Raw genomic sequence first — 16,947 nt, 5'->3', positions numbered from 1 at the left:
AGAGTAGATGGAATAAAAGTTAATACAGTACCCAGACAAATTCAATTAAAAATCTTTTTTACTCCCGTTTTTAATGAGGTGGAAATTAATTTACTCCGTTGCATTACGTTATTCAGATGCCCACGTATTTTTGGTTGTTGCTATGAAAAAGGGTGCGTGTTTATTTTTTAATTACGTCATTCAGTCTCGTATACTTTTTAGAGTGAGGGAGGAATTTTGTCATCTCTATTTTGTAAAGATAAGAACGCATGTTTTTTTTTTAAATCTCGTGGACAAACAAGAAAACTTGTTGAGTTCGATTGAAATGTAGACATTTTCGATACGGCATATGATCGGAATGAAAGTTTTCAGTTATTTGCCTCTCTCTCTCTCTCTCTCTCTCTCTCTCTCTCTCTCTCTCTCTCTCTCTGTGTCATTTGCATACAGTCATTTTTCAAGACGAACTTGTTTTTTATAGGATCATTCATTTTCCCTTAATATTGGCAGCCAATTTTCGATGGCGTCAATGTTGATTCCTTCAAGCGAATCGAAGCCGTTTGACGGCCTCCTCATCATTACTCTTTTATGTCATCACTCTTGCTGTCGCCCATCTTTTCTTTCATCCGTCTTGCATTTACACACACCCAAGACAACCTGCTCCCGCTCCCCCTTCCCCCTCCCCCCCAGCTATTTCTTCTTCCTTTTATCCTCGTGAACTTCGGTTTCATGTTCGCTTTTTAGGCATGACGTTCGCTCACGTGTCTCTTCTTTTTCCCGAAGGCTTCTGAGTTCCGGATCTGCTTTTCCCAGCTGCATTTGTGGTTTCTTTTTGCACGTTGTTGTAAGAGTTCAGCTATTCAGCGGAGCGCAGATCTATAGCTACTGTCAAATATGAAACAATACTTCTTGGGAAAATTCTATAGACGAATGCATAGGGTTTGTTTTCCCGCGTATGAATTAATCACACATATAGACGAGACTTCTTAATTACTTGGTAATTTTGATAACTGTGTTTTTTTTTATGCGTGGGTTTACGTATGGGCTTGTTGAATTATTTATATGATACTACTATTATTTTGCTGGAATTCAACGCTTTCTAGAACACACACACGTACACATTTCCTGATAATAAATAATTCACCATAAGTAAAATTTACTTGAAACAGACGTATTTGAGTAACTCATGTGATAAAGCCAAATAATATTGGTCTTAACATTATCAACACAGACGTGCTATTGATACTTGTAAAAATACTACTTGAGATGAAGTCTGTTCATGAAAAGCATTGTCGCTTTTACCAGAGTAGTAACTCTGCTCCTCACAGTAACGTTTTGCGTGGTAACTTGAGAACTGACATGCCACCGAGATTCGGTGAAATTATGATGGGATTATTTCCAAAGCCTCTTCGGTTGAATTATTACCAAAGCCATTTCAAGCACTTTGAAAATCCAGGATTATTTCCACAGCCACCTCAGTTAAATTATTACCAAAGCCTTTTCAAACACTGCGGAAATCCAACATGAACAATAACATTTCAAGGGAAATTATCCTTCGGTGAGCTTCATAACTGTCTTTTATCTCTTGTCTTTTCAGTTCTTATGAGTTTCGTAATCCCATATTTTTATCATAGTTTTCTTTGCACATTTTCATCAGTATGTCGATTTTATTTTGTTTCCTGTTTCCTCTTCCGTAATATACCTTGAATTTCGCCTATTAACATTGTTACGTTATATTTAATTTTCTTCAACATTCTTATATTATTTTCTCTTTACTTTTCGTTTCTTTCAGTGTGATACCTCATTTTATTTTGGGATGTATCTTACTTTCAGTATATTTCATTATTCATTCAATTTTTTCAGTTTTCTATAATGTTTTCATCTCACGTTCCTATTTTTTTTCTTTTATCAACTCGTTACATTTAAAAGAAATCTTTTCTCTCTCTCTCTCTCTCTCTCTCTCTCTCTCTCTCTCTCTCTCTATGTTCCCCTAAAAGGGTAAAGACGTCAATAAAGCATCCTCAGTTTACATAAGTAGGGAATAGGAGCTAACCTTTTTAAGAGTTTATTGCCCTCTTGTCCTCTGCGTCGTTTAGTCATGGAGTTGTTCTTTCCCTTATTATTATTATTATTATTATTATTATTATTATTATTATTATTATTATTATTATTATTATTATATATAGTTATATTATACATTATATTATATATGTTTATATATATTCAGTTGCTGTATTTTTCGTAACTCAGATATTAAAGTTCCTCTTAAAATTTTAGCATTACATATACACCACGTCTCTCTCTCTCTCTCTCTCTCTCTCTCTCTCTCTCTCTCTCTCTCTCTCTCTCTCTCTCTCTCTCTCCCCCCTGATTTGACATATTATTTCAATGTGCATATAGTCAGAACATTCGTATTTAGGGCCATAGAGCTTTCACACAAAAGACTGATGACTATTTCCATTTTATTTTTACACTCATCAAAGTACGTGGAATTTGACATTACAGTTTTACCTAAATGAGGAGATAGCTCAATATAGTAATGGAAATGTATTATTTCAGCTTCAGTACGAAATTACTTACTTTAAATGAGACAGCGGAAGAGGGAGAGAGGGAATCATGTTCAAATAGAAATGTGAGGGAGAGTTTGAATTATTATAACAAATTGCTTTATGAAAATTAGACAAAGAAAGGGAGACGGAGAAGATTCGTATTAAAAGTGAAGTGAAGAGAGAGGCTGCAAATGAAATTGAAATATAATGGAACTTAATTTTCTAAATTAAAATACTTTTGCGCATAGTTTACATAGAAAGATAGATAGATACATAAATAAGTACATTGATTGATTGATTGATTGAAATGCGATTGATGGGTTATTTTCTATAACCGATAATTCCCCGGAACAGACATCCACAAAGCATTTTCGTTTAAAAATGGGAATAAGCACAATTTCTCTTTACTGAAATATTTTTCGCAGGACCAGGTAGATTATATCCTTATTGAGGAATAGAGAAAACTGTCATCTTCGACTATGAAAATTTCTGGAAGTGATAGGGAAAGAATAAGAGAGAGAGAGAGAGAGAGAGAGAGAGAGAGAGAGAGAGAGAGAGAGAGAGAGAGCTCTCCCTGATCTCAGGCTTTGGCTATGTGAAATCTTGAAATATTAATTCCGACAAGCCGGCTTGTCCTTGTCACCCGGGTACGGAGAAAGAAATAATGCAGAGGATATAAATCTAAAATAGAACCATGAAGGACCCTCTAATAGGATCCCTTAAAAGCACAGTGCATGGCCCATCCTAAAATCCCTCAGGGTACGTCTGCATTGCCTCGCCCTCTGTTGGCATCGACTGAAAAACGTGTGGGGAGGGAAGGAAAAGGTTTGGGGGGGCTTGGGATAGCGGCCTAATGGTTGCAAGCAAGTTGTTGATGAGAGCTCCTTCTTGCCTTCTGTTCTTGAGTGATAGTATTTTCCTCTTTGACCTGGAGATGAAGGGTCCAGAGTCCTGTCTTTTCTTCTTTTGCAAGGGTTTCGTGTTTCTTTTTTCCTTTAAATAACTACGATGAAGACCTTCACTGCTTTCGTATAAAGAATGATTTTTTTTATTTGGCTTCATTCAGATCATCTTTTGTGAGCAATTGAAAAGTTTTCAATACCATTCAAGTTACTGTTTTCCTCTCTGACACAACAGTGGCCGTCTACCTCGTCAGCATTCTAAACCTGCGAGTTATTTTCAGTCCTAGTCACCGATCCTGGAAATATAAAACTTCTTAGACCTATTTTCCTTGCTGCAGTAGCTTCCAGACCTCATTGAGGTTCTGGATGACTTACACCAGACAAGCAAGGTTTGCTGCTTGTTCCAGTAGCCTTTTTTTTTTTAAATAAGGCTGAAACATGAACCCTCCAGTAAATGCCTCATTCTCATGAGGTTGGACCCAGTTTAAGGCGTAGGGGGACTCCTTTCTAAGATCCCACACACGATGACCAAACCCCCTTCTCCAAGAGGGTTTTTTTTTTTTTTTTTTTTTTAGCTCGAACTGGCGTTCTTGGAAATGGTAAGACCTGATGGAATGGCTGAAGAAATACCTTCGTTAACCATTCACAGACATTGTAATTGACGAAAATGTTTGGAACTATTTTCATAAGGAGATACGGAAGTCAAGCTGAGAGATCTGAACTGGAGCGGAAACGGTCGTTGGGTGCAAAGAAGCTCAACAAAAAAGTCTCAGTGAAGTATATGATGAAATGAAAAAGTCCTGTTTTCATACTCCCCTTTTTCCTGTGTCACTTGAGACGCGAATAATTTTATATCCGTACTAACTACACACACACACACACACACACACACACACACACACACACACACGCACACACACATATATATATACAATTATTTACTGTATGTTCATATGCTCATATTAAATGTGTAATATATACATTGTGTGTTTTACGTTACTGTATTAGCATTTCGCCGTGTTATTACATATGGAACAGCCAAATAAAGGCCATTAACATGCCGGAATTACATTTAAGAGTGTAGAGTCCTAAACGGAAACTAATAGCCAATTTCTTTACCGATAAAGAAATAGTTTGAGCCTTTTTTATGAAATTGTTTAGATTTTATATGTTTGACCGTTCAATATTTGTTCGTTGGGTGTGATCATTAGTTAGATAGGCACCACCAAGAAAACCCAGACGCTTCCGGTACAGAAGCCCAATGAACATGTGAGCAGCAGGACGTTAGGCTAGCAACCTCATCTCAGAACATACGGAGGAAAGAAGACATACATACATACATGCATGCATACATGAATATATACATACATATATTTTATATATATGTGTGTTTGTTTGTTAGTTTGTGGAGAGAGAAAGTACACACACACACACATACTGTACATATGTATTATACGGAGAGGAACAAATTTCCTCCGGAATGGCTGTCAATAACTTTTTTTGCTACGATAGGCCTTGGGAGCCAGTAATAAGTTTTCGTTTTACAGTCTCTCCTTCCCGAAGCCTAAATGGGATCAAACCCTCCTCACCTTCCCCCGCCCCCCGCCCCCCATAGATTTATGACGAACTTTTCATCTCACGCCAGTCACTGGGGCAGCAACAAGGCCATTTTAGTAAATTATTGACCAAAGTGCTAGATGTGGGAGATATTTTATCTTGTAGGCCTTTTATCCTATATTTTCATCGTCAGACTTTACAACTTTCGTTTGAAATGTTGCTTTGGATCGAGTGTTAATGGGTATTTCTTCCGTCTCTTTTTTTTTTTACCGTCTTCTTAATATAATCATCTTTATTATCCACCTTGACGTGTTGTCCTGGGCTTCTTTAGGCTATTTTGTCGAAATATTTTTATCGTAATACTTTTCGAGTTCATGTCTGTGATTTTATTAATTCGAGCAAGTTTGATGAAATTAGATATTTTACGAATATTTTACGAAGATGTATTTTATGTATATATACATATATATATATACACATATAGATGTATGTATATATAGATATATACATATATGTGTACGTGTGTATGTATGTGTATATATGTGTGCGTGTGTGTGTATGTATTTACCAGAATTCGGTATGTATCAAAATTGAAGGTTTGATTTCCACGTATCATTTTACGTTACGAGATACTATTGTCCTTTCAGTATTACAGATACTTCACGAGAATTCAAAATATTTAATATGAAATCATAAAAGATACTTATTTAATATGATTCATAAATAGCTTCCGGGAAGACTCAGGGCTCTGTGGACGTTCAGACCTCGTAAGTATGACATTTTGTCGCTAGAATATTTTATAAATTTTAAAGTCTGGTATGATTCTAGGCGAAATAAACCAGAAATCTTGCTGTAATGGACGAAAGAATAAAGGAATTTAATTAAAGAAGACGAGTAAAGTAGGCAGTCGTCTTTCTTTTAAAGAAACTTAGATATAAATAAGAATTTCGTTCGGAACTCACCGAGCCCCAATTTTTGGAACAGGAAAACGTGATTACATGTCAGGAATAGGATTTTGAAGAACCTTTGCTAGGCTTCAAAGGGAAAGATGAATCTTCTTCAAAGTTTGATATATTTTTTATATTACGGGAAAGAGGTTATTCATGGAATATTAGAAAGTCAAACAAGCAATCTACTTCGAATGTGCAGTAGAAGCGTATTTCTTTTGAGAAATATATATATATATATATATATATATTATATATATATATATATATATATATATATATATATATATATATATATATATATATATATATATATATATGTGTGTGTGTGTGTGTGTGTGTGTGTAGAGGGCATTGTGGTTATTACAATTTTATATGTATCTGGTAAAAAAGCGACCAGTAGTTTATAAATGTGTGTGTGTATGTTTTATATTATATATTATATATACATATATATATATATAAAAATATATACTCACATATACGCTCTTTTCAACTTTTTTCACACTTTCGTAAACAAATACTAAGCTGACATAGAAGTTTAGGGTCTGCATTTGTAAACTGTGTATGTAAATGCTCATTCTGAGATTAGAAACTGGAATTCTACTTATTTCTGAACCGCCGTTTCTGTAATGCTCAGAGACAGAATGCAGTGCCAACGCAGTACATAAAGGTAACTTCGAAGATGTCGTATACAGTATTAAAGTTTGCCGAGAAATTCTGCCATTGCTACAGACTTGTTAATGATTGTAATAAAGAAAATGGAAAGTAGAATCAAGTTTAGCTCGGTTTCTTTTTCTAAGAAAGACCTATCATTGCATCAGCACTCCGTAGCAGGGTAGCGCCGTCATTCCACTTCCCGTGGGGCACTGTAGGCATTACTCAAGGGTGTTTGCACTGTCACTTCGTCCCCCTAACTGCACCCACCTTTTAGCCTTTTACTTTACTTCCATTCTCGCTCCCTTTCTTCATTCTTGCTGTTCAGCGCTCCTAACCTTTACTTCTCGTGCATCTGTGTGGTTTTTCTTCCAGGTTTACATTAGATCTTTGTACTACATCTTTATTTTTGGATCTCTTTCTTGCGGTCAACCATTCCAACTCCCTGAATGGCCGAAAGTGCCCTAGTGCTTAGCTTGACATCCTAAATTTCATAAAATCAGATCAGTTACATCAGCACGCAGTAAGAGTCATTGAATTTTATACTAACTTTGAAAAAACCTCCATGGCATTGGCCCTTTATTCACGCCCACAGAAAGCTATTCGGCTGTGTGCCAAAGCCCCTTCACACGCACTGCATCATTCATCATTATTTGCACATACTCTTATACTTCCTGAATATTAAGGCCCTTGCTTTTCAGAATTTCATGATATCTGCTCACCTATTTCTTGATCTTCCTTTCATCCTTCCCCATAACACTTTCAAATTATGTACAGCTGTACTCTGTTCACCAGTCTGTTTACTTCTTTTTTTTCCATATGGCGAACCATTCCAAAACAATCTAGTCCATCCTCTTGCCTATTTATCCCCATGTGTATCACTGTTTCATTTCTCACGCCACATTTGCTAGGCAAGAATTCTCTTCCATTACTGCAACTCTTTTTTTTTTTATTTGCAGTCAACTGCCACACTTCATTTCCGTAGAGGAGAGTTGGATCAACATTTCCTTCAAGCATTCCAACCCTGGTTTCTTTGACACTTCAGTTCTCTTCATATCTTTTGCTCACAACCTACTACCACTCTTTCGTCATCTATTCTGTGACCCGCCTCTTCTCTCATCCTGCTGTCATCTGGTACTGTTATTCAAAAAGATCTGTACAAATCAACTGCTTCAATTCTTACGTTATCGATATATTAACATTCCTCGTGTCACCTTGGCCTTCATTTATCCTCAAAATCTTAATTTTTCTCACGTTATCTTTCCGCTTTTTGCTTTTGCAATCATTTCCAAGTCTTCCACTAATTTCTGCAGTTTCTCTTCAGAATGCCAATCAGAACTGCACCATTTGCAAACATCGGCCATTCTACACTCCATTTCTGACTCAGTTATTTATCCCACAGTTTAGCGCCTGCATGTAATGTCCTGACTATGATTGCTCTCCTCACTCCATCTATAAAAATCACTGAACAGCCAAGGGTGACATGACACACCCTTTTTTTCTCGGAATGATTTTATATAAGAAACCATTCACTCTCTTGTCTGCGAACTCCAGCAACACACCTCTTGCTTTTATCATAAAAAGTTTTAATTGCTGGCGACATCTTTTACACCACACGTCCTCAACACCCCCCTCGGCGAGTCACAATCACTTCCATCATAAGCTTTTCCAGGGTCCATGTAAGCCACAGACACCTTCTTCCATTTACTTTCCAAGACTTAAACCGAACTTTTTCTCACAAGAAGAGTGTCTCGTAGCAGACACTCCTCGCTCAGCACACCTCCTCTTGGTTTAGACCTCCACACTTCCTCCTCTGTCAATTTCTGCTGTCGTATTTTCTCACTTTCTCCATTAAAATTCAGTTATATTTATATGATATATATATATATATATATATATATATATATATATATATATATATATATATATAATATGTGTGTGTGGTTGTTAGTTAGTTTATGTATGTATGTGCATGCATGCATGTATGTTTACGAGTGTATTAGAGTGGACATGATTGCAGTTCAGGACAATTGTAACTTTCCATTTTTACATATGCTTCCACCATCAGTTTTTGTCACTTGCCACGAAAATTTCCCTGTCAAATATTGCATGCAGTGAATATAGTTTTTCTATTATCAGTCGCAACTGCCATTTATAAATAAAAATGCTACTTTATTTTTTAACCAACATTTACCTCCGAGCAACCGGGACATGACGGTCGTGCTTGCGTTTTCTATTTGTGTTTGTGCTTGCGAACGATCAATATTTTTCTCATCACATTTGCTTTCAGCGTTGAAAGCGACCTTTTTTTCGGAATACTTTGACGTGCGACGGAAAAGTTATTTCAAGACGCCTTTTGAAAGTTGCTTCGTATAAAAACACTTGTCTCGTCGTGTTTCATAAAGTCTATTCAAACTATTTCATTCACGTGAATAGTCAGTAGATTTATGCCTTACTTGTTGGTGCTTTGTGTGTTAATAGATAGTAAAGTGCATTTATTTACTCTCTCTCTCTCTCTCTCTCTCTCTCTCTCTCTCTCTCTATATATATATATATATATATATATATATATATATATATATATATATATATATATACATATACATACATATATATATATATATATATATATATATATATATAGACGTGATATAATACAATACTACAAAAAAATGTATGTTCCCAACACTTACTATATTCATATGTTATTTAAATTCTTGTTTTGAAGTCAATCTATTTCATGAATTTTTGGTCCATTGCATCAAAAGCTACGCTTGTTTTTCCTTTTAAAATGCCATCCTCATTTATAAATACTGATATCCCTTTCTAATATTCTTATATTCGTATTTCATTCGCTTTTCTTTTATTTTTATGTACTTGTCCGTCAAAAATGACGTCACTGTTCAAGTAATTTTGCATCTGTGGTACCTAATATATCCAGTATTTTATTGTGCTCAGCATCTTCTTGCTCATTATTCTGTGATAGTTTAACGTAGGGTCGATAACTTCAAAATAATTCCTTATTTATGACAGATGGTCATTGCTGAATTTTTCCTTCCTCAGTGGACGTATGGGACGGTCAGGATGAGCCAGTGGTGTACCACGGAAATACCCTCACCAGCAAAATAACCTTCAGGGAGGTCGTCGATGCTATAGCCAGCTATTCCTTCGATTTCTCTGCGTAAGTAGGATTACTATATCATTGTACTGATTTACAATATGACAGGCAAACGCCTATTCCCCAAATCCATAGATTTTTTTGTGCGCAAGAAAGATTATAAGCACTCGTTGTCATACGTTGTCTGCCTTACTGTTTGAGTGGGCTACGGGCCCCTTGCTGCATTTCCTCTTAGATTTATCTCCGGCTCAGCTGTAGATGTTCATTTCAAAAATGTTCAGTGAAGTCATATCATTCGTAGCTGTAACCGCTGACAAAAGCTTTAAATTTTGTTGGCATATTTATTTATTTATTGATTTACAGATCAAAATAGACGATTTGTTTGGTACAACGATCGGTGTTTTAATGTTATTCAGTTTAAGAAATCCGAGGCTGTTGAAAGGACACGTTTCCAACTACCGCAGTAATAGAGGGCAGTGCAGCAGTAAAAGTATGGTAGAAGCTGATTTCTTTTGATATATTTGTACTTCCTTGCAGTTCCGTTTGAATCTATAAGTTCATACCTCCATTATACACCCGTGACTTTAGTTTATTGGTAGGTATTAGATTAAGCTGGTCTATACCAGCATGGGCTGCTAAGAATATTAAACAAACACATTAGAGTTTCATATAACAATTATCTTTTAGTTGATACGAACAAAAAATTAAAGTATTGCCAGTTTTTCCAGCAGTAATAGTAACATCTGCTGTCTCCAAGAATCATAGTAATAGTCGTAGTAGCAGCAGTGGTAATTATAGTAATAGCGCCTACTGTTATGCAGAACATTAATCACCAGTCACAGCAATTTACACAATCCTTTTAGTAGTAGTCGTAGCGATTTACAGGATCCTTGTAGTAGTAGTAGTAGTAATAGTAGCAGTAGTAGTAGTAGTAGTAGTAATAGTAGCACTTCCTGTTATTCGGAGCTGCTTGCTGAGGTGAATATCTTGCCATATCGTCCTTAAGCGCGGTTCGTTAAACAACGCCGCGGTTGGGGAATTGGGTGAAATGTAAATAAAGTTCAGGGGATGATCGCAGCGAACGCTTCTCCTTTGGTGAGGTAAAATAAATAGGAGCTTTCACTGACTCTACTGTAGGACTCGAGGTGCTTGTTCTATGGAAGCCTTAGGCGTTCGAACTCGATTAATAATGCATGCGTAGCCTCGTTGGGCATGCAGGAATACGTATGCGTTGTCGTCTTTGAGTTTGTACTTTGTATAGAATGAAAGGTAAGGGGAATTAAATTCCCAATTTTTTATTTTATTTTACTTTTTCAAAATAATATATATATATATATATATATATATATATATATATATATATATATATATATATATATATATATATATATATATATATATATATATATAAGACCCAACAATCATCTAGACTTTTTCAATCTTGTTTTAAAGTTTTTACATTATTCCTCGCCTGACCATCAGTTTATTTGTGTGGCGCCTTTGTTTATGCAAGATTGTATAAACATCGATGTGCGCATGCCCCGTATGCATCCGTGTGTTATTTTTGACGCATTGCCTTGGAGTACATTCTCTAGAGAAGAATTTCATTTAATAATTTAGACTGTCATCGAGGTAATTTATTTCATATATTCGAATTCCCAGAGAGTAATATCTAAAAAGAAACTTTTATTGAATTATATAATAATTCAAAGAATTTAGCAGACGTTAGCAGCGGAATAATTGATTGGTGGATACCAGTTTTCAAAATTGTTCAAGTTCATTTTAGATCTGAGGTGTGTAAAAGTTAAAATCCAGCACTAAGTTAACTTGACATCTGAGAAGTTTGCAAAGATTACAACAAAAAATTTGTAAAAAATAAAAAAAAACATAAAAAAAAAGAGTAAATAGAATGGATAGATAAAACAATTTTTATTCCCCCGTGGCCTAGCTCCGGACAATTTAGCCCAAATTTCACACATCCATTCCTTTGAGGATGAAAATAGCAGTGCAGTGGAAAATTTCCACGACAAAACAAAGAAGAAGAAGAGGAAAACTCTCCTCAATAAAAAGTTTTAGAGAAATAAAGTCCACTGCAATTTGAAAAGAACGGAACACGAGACCCAAAATGCTTTCAAGGTCTTACAGCCATGAGGTTTTGGAAGGAAGAAATCAGGTGGTTCTTATTTCCTTAACATTTTCTCTCTTTAAAATTCTCATCGTTTCATTTTTCCCCCTTTGAGTCAATACTCTCCCTCTCTCTCTCTCTGTCTCTCCGGAACACGCCGAAATAACTCGCTGGGTCACCCTGCTGCGGAGACGAGACATGTTTCTGACATGTCTCGTACGGTTCACGGGCTGTGCGAGTGACGTCTACGCGATCGTTCTCTCTCTCTCTCTCTCTCTCTCTCTCTCTCTCTCTCTCTCTCTCTCTCTCTCTCTCTCTCTTCGGGTTTATGTAATTACACACATACAGTATATATAAATATATATGTAAATATAGATTTATACATATATAGATGTTATATACAGTATGTGTGTGTGTGTGTTTACAACCTCACACGTTTCAGTATATACACATTACGTAACCTTTCTTACCCTCATTCTCTGTTACAGGTACCCTGTGATAGTGCATCTAGAGAACCATTGTTCCATCCGGCAGCAGCGACAAATGGCGAAGATGCTTAGGTCTCTTTTAGGAACTTACCTCTACATCCACCCGCCGGAGGCTGAGAGGTCAGTCACTGACCTCAGTCCGCAAGATCTCAAATACAAAATCTTAATCAAGGTAAGATGTCGTCTTGTAAATTGTTATCTTTCTTATTAGGGATTCTGGGAGGTATGTTACTTGTCCGTGGTTTATTATTATGATTATCATTATTTTATTATTCTTTTGCAATGATATTCTTAACAGCGATTAAGCTTTTTAAACTTGCCTAACACCGATCATTATGAAGGGACTGAATCAGGAAGGGCATCTGTCCATAAAAGCTTTGCCAAAACGAATTCTGAAATGAACCATTGAAAGAAGGTTCATTAGCAAACAGCGACCCCGGCTTGGTATTAAGCTGAGAATTAAAATATTATTTTTTATTGACTGATATTGTAGCATATGTTGTTAAAGTCCTCCTGGGCCTCTGTAGGCTCATAGGGCAGGCGCTGATCTCCTGTTTCTTAGGCCGACAGCCAGTGGAGGACAGTCCCAATGCTTATGAAACGTGGCCATGATGTAGAGGAAAAACAGTTCCACGAAATTTTGATGAAACTCGGCAATATTGGATTTTGCCAAAAACCTAAATTGCTCTTCTTCTCCAGGGTAGTTAGTGGAATATTGGTCTATTATTCTTGCATGCTGGTAAATGTTAGTGTTAACTTGTTGTCGATCTTTAGGCAGATTAGGCTGTGGCGCCCATGTTTACTGTATTAGCCACGTGACTCAAAATCTGTTAACTAGTTTTTTATAGGTTTGTGGCTATCATTCCAATTTTATTCAAATTTGATATGTAGGGTACTGATAATGAGGCTACGTGGATCAAGTAAAAAATCAACTCTCACACAGGCCACGGGGCCTGGGCACGTGAATCTTGTGAGTATGTAGCCGCAGACCTATGACGTTTTGCAGGGATAGCTCTGGGTACCATCTGACGTCACTCATGTAGAACGACGTCAGAATCAAGTTACACGGCGCCCATATGGAATATTGCTGAAAAAAGAAACTAAAAGATCTGTAGAATGGAATGTTGCTGGAAAAAAAACCCTAAAAGATGTGCAGAATGGAAGATTGCTGAAAAAAAAACTTAAAAGATCTCTAGAATGGAATATTGCTGAAAAAAACTTAAAAGATCTGTAGAATGTAATAACGCTGAAAAAAACTTAAAAGATCTGTAGAACAGCTAATTGAAAATTCGTCATATCTTGCACAAATCTTCATATAATGGGCAAATGAAAGCTGTTTATTTGATTTCAGTTTGCATGTTCTTTAGAAAGTGGTCACCAAGTTGACTTGGTCACGACTCAGAATTTGTAAAGGTTGTAAATGTTCAGACTGGTGGTCGGATTTCAGTAAATTTTGGTATGTAGGTAAAACGAGGCAGATCAAGTAGAAAATCAACTTCTATTTATATATCACGCTCTGTTGGTACTACAGTGATTCTTTAAACTGGGGGACTCGCAGAAGCTTATAATTTTTTTTACTTTGAACATTGTTTATTCCATTGAAATATAGTACAATGCATACTTATAAAAAAAATTAACAGCAATGAAACAAAAATCTATCATTGTTTATAGTTTATAGTTGGCAAAAATTTCAGGGGTAGGTGGGCGTGGGATCTATACATAATGCAGAGGGGGGCGCAAGGCAAAAAAGTTTAAGAACCACTGACCTAATCTGTGTATGTAGACAGACGTCATTTTCACCCGACATGACCATATTGGAAAATATGTATGAGCTAAAAACAATTTCTGCTTTGCAACATCGCAAGAAAACTACCATGTATTTTACAAGTGGCATGTTCATGGAAGAGAAACCGATATACTTGATAACCTCAAACCAATACATATGTAAATCAGGGATTGGCGACCATGTTAAAACTGCTGTATGCATTGAAGCCTGGCATTACCGTTTTACCAGTTATTGTATTATTATAGAAGAGGAAAGCTCACTTTCCATGAAAGGAAATGGGTTATTATCCCTTTGAGAAAATTGGGACGAAATTATTTTATTAATGTTGTTGACTTGTTGCACAGCAAACATCCGCTGCACTATTCTTCACCTGATCTAGCTGATTTTGCTCGCAACACTAGGCTACCTGTTACTGCAAACACTATAGAGTTTTTTTTTTTTTTAAGTATCAGCCTTAATACTACCCGGGTTGCTAGGAGTTTTATCGTGCTACAACTGAAATGTGTGATAGTTTACCTAGTGCAGCTGTGGAATCTTCTGATCTCCAAATGATTAAGCCAGGGGCAAATACCAGTTTTATTTTCTATCACCCCATATTTGTTTATTTATCGCCTTGGGTTTATAGTCTGTTGACTCTGTCCATAAGGGTTTTCAGCTGAAGATTTAAAGAAAACACTGTAAAGCAGCGTCAAATATAGAAATGGAGGTTTAAGAGCCACAGTGGTGTACCTGGAATCTTCCGAGGGCCTACCCATCTTCCATCTCAAACCATAATGGATTTTATCATGATTATCTTTCACCATCTCAGCACCACACAAACCACAACGTTGCTTCATTTCCCCACTATGCCCCATTTGGAGCTGATCATTCAGCGATCTCCATCAAAGAGCGAGAATTCATGAGAATTGATGTCCTCCTCACGTTCTCCACGATGAGGCACAACGACCCTATCTTACGAATCTCCATTTTTAGGGCCTTTTTATACCTTCCCGTATTTCATTCTCTTGCGCCCTTCTTCCCCATTGATGGCTTCGACATCCGAAATCGTCAGAAGTTTTCGTTTGTGAATGCTCCCCCTTATGGGATTGGGTTCTTCTCTCTCTCTCTCTCTCTCTCTCTCTCTCTCTCTCTCTCTCTCTCTCTCTCTCTCTCTCTACTAAAGATTCATCTTTAATATTAAAGAACGAAAAGTTCGAGGAAAAATTGTTTCTGATCGGTTTCACATAATCCGTAATAACAACCTTGTCGTTTATAGTTCAGATCTGTCAGAAGTAAAGACTGTCTCATTTCCTAGTTGGGGAAAAACATAAAGATTTTAAAGGTTGGCAAATGACGAAATGTTTCCTTTATGATTCGATATGACGTATTTATGGTTTACGCTAGTCTATGCAGTTCGTCCAAGTCACGATTTAATGATTCAGAGACAGAAACGGGTTAAGTTACCCAAGTTTAGTCCAGTCCTTTGAAAAAGTTGGCCAAATCTAGCCCAGTCCTTTGAAAAAGTTGGCCAAATCTAGCCCAGTCCTTTGAAAAAGTTGGCCAAATCTAGTCCAGTCCTTTGAAAAAGTTGGCCAAATCTAATCCAGTCCTTTGAAAAAGTTGCCAAAATCTAGCCCAGTCCTTTGAAAAAGTTGGCCAAATCTAGCCCAGTCCTTTGAAAAAGTTGCCCAAATCTAGCCCAGTCCATTAAAAATGTTACCCAAATCTAGCCCAGTCCTTTAAAAAAGTTGTCCAAATCCAGCCCAGTCCTTTGAAAAAGTTACCCAAATCTAGCCCAGTCCTTTGAAAAAGTTGCCCAAATCTAGCCCAGTCCTTTGAAAAAGTTGCCCAAATCTAGCCCGGTCCTTTGAGGAAGGGAGAGGTTCCATATTTTAGTGTTCTGATTTTCTTGCCACAAATCTTAACTTTATTCTTCATGTTAGTTGTGGAACACGTCCTCTCCCCCCCCTTCTTCTCAAAAGCAGAATTGTCAGATGGTCAGGTTCGTAACTCTCCCAGACGTGATATATCTGACTCTGCAAGACTCAACTTTGTCTTTCTCGGAGAGAATTAACTGTCATGTACTCCAGGACAGTTATTAATCTCGTCGGGAAAAGGAACTCGGAGACTCCCGAGGATTAATGAATTTATTTACCATTTATCAAAATGCTGTGAAAGCGATGCCAGTTTGTATACGAATGTATAACTACTTGCAGGTGTGCGTATGTATGTGAATATATAATCACATTGGGGTTTGAAAAGGTTGCCGTATGTCTTCGATAACACTTAAATTAGTCAGGTTCCTAAATGCTCATAGATACTTGTGAAATCTCCTGACAAGAGTAATACATGAGTCGTAAACAATCACACTAAGAGATGTTACTGGTTAGGGTTAATTTTCTATCTGCTTAGAACAGTTCTTTGTTTTTTGATAAACTCCTTTTTCAAACCATGGAAACGTTATTGTAATCATAGAAACGTGTTGTGGAGAATTCGTATACAATAAACGTTATTCAAACTCATATCAACTTGATGCTTGATTACTAAGGAATATGTTCGAACTCCTTCAAGTATGCCATTCGAGCGCACGCAAACTTGTGTGCACAACTGTCAGAAGTCGTATAAGCATGGCCTTACTGTTTCCCTCGGCATGAGAGTCGTGGAATTCACAAAAGACAATGTTTTCGCACTCACTTATGAGTGTGTTTTCCGGATTTATTGGAAAAATTTTCTCTAATTCATATACAAATCATTATAAGTAATGAGCCTCTTGCTCAAGCTGATATGAAAATTGGATACATCCGTATACATAAATATGATGCTGGAACTCGCAAACATATAATTAAAATTCGTATGGCACCCA

General features: G+C 36.6%; 1 protein-coding gene across 5 annotated transcripts in view; it reads left to right on the top strand.

Annotated features, from left to right (window-relative positions):
* LOC136847823 (inactive phospholipase C-like protein 2) overlaps positions 1-16,947 on the top strand; it is a 607,840-nt gene that overhangs the window by 556,607 nt on the left and 34,286 nt on the right. For all 5 annotated transcript variants that reach the window (XM_067119761.1, XM_067119760.1, XM_067119762.1 and 2 more), the window contains exons 9-10: positions 9,652-9,769; positions 12,320-12,491. In XM_067119761.1, coding sequence (XP_066975862.1) covers positions 9,652-9,769; positions 12,320-12,491 — 290 coding nt within the window. The remainder of the gene's footprint in view (positions 1-9,651; positions 9,770-12,319; positions 12,492-16,947) is intronic.

This window comes from Macrobrachium rosenbergii, chromosome 17 (genome assembly GCF_040412425.1).
Source record: "Macrobrachium rosenbergii isolate ZJJX-2024 chromosome 17, ASM4041242v1, whole genome shotgun sequence".
Taxonomy (NCBI): Eukaryota; Metazoa; Arthropoda; class Malacostraca; order Decapoda; family Palaemonidae; genus Macrobrachium; species Macrobrachium rosenbergii.
Note: the sequence above shows the minus strand (reverse complement) of the source record. Positions and strands in the feature narration are given on the sequence as shown.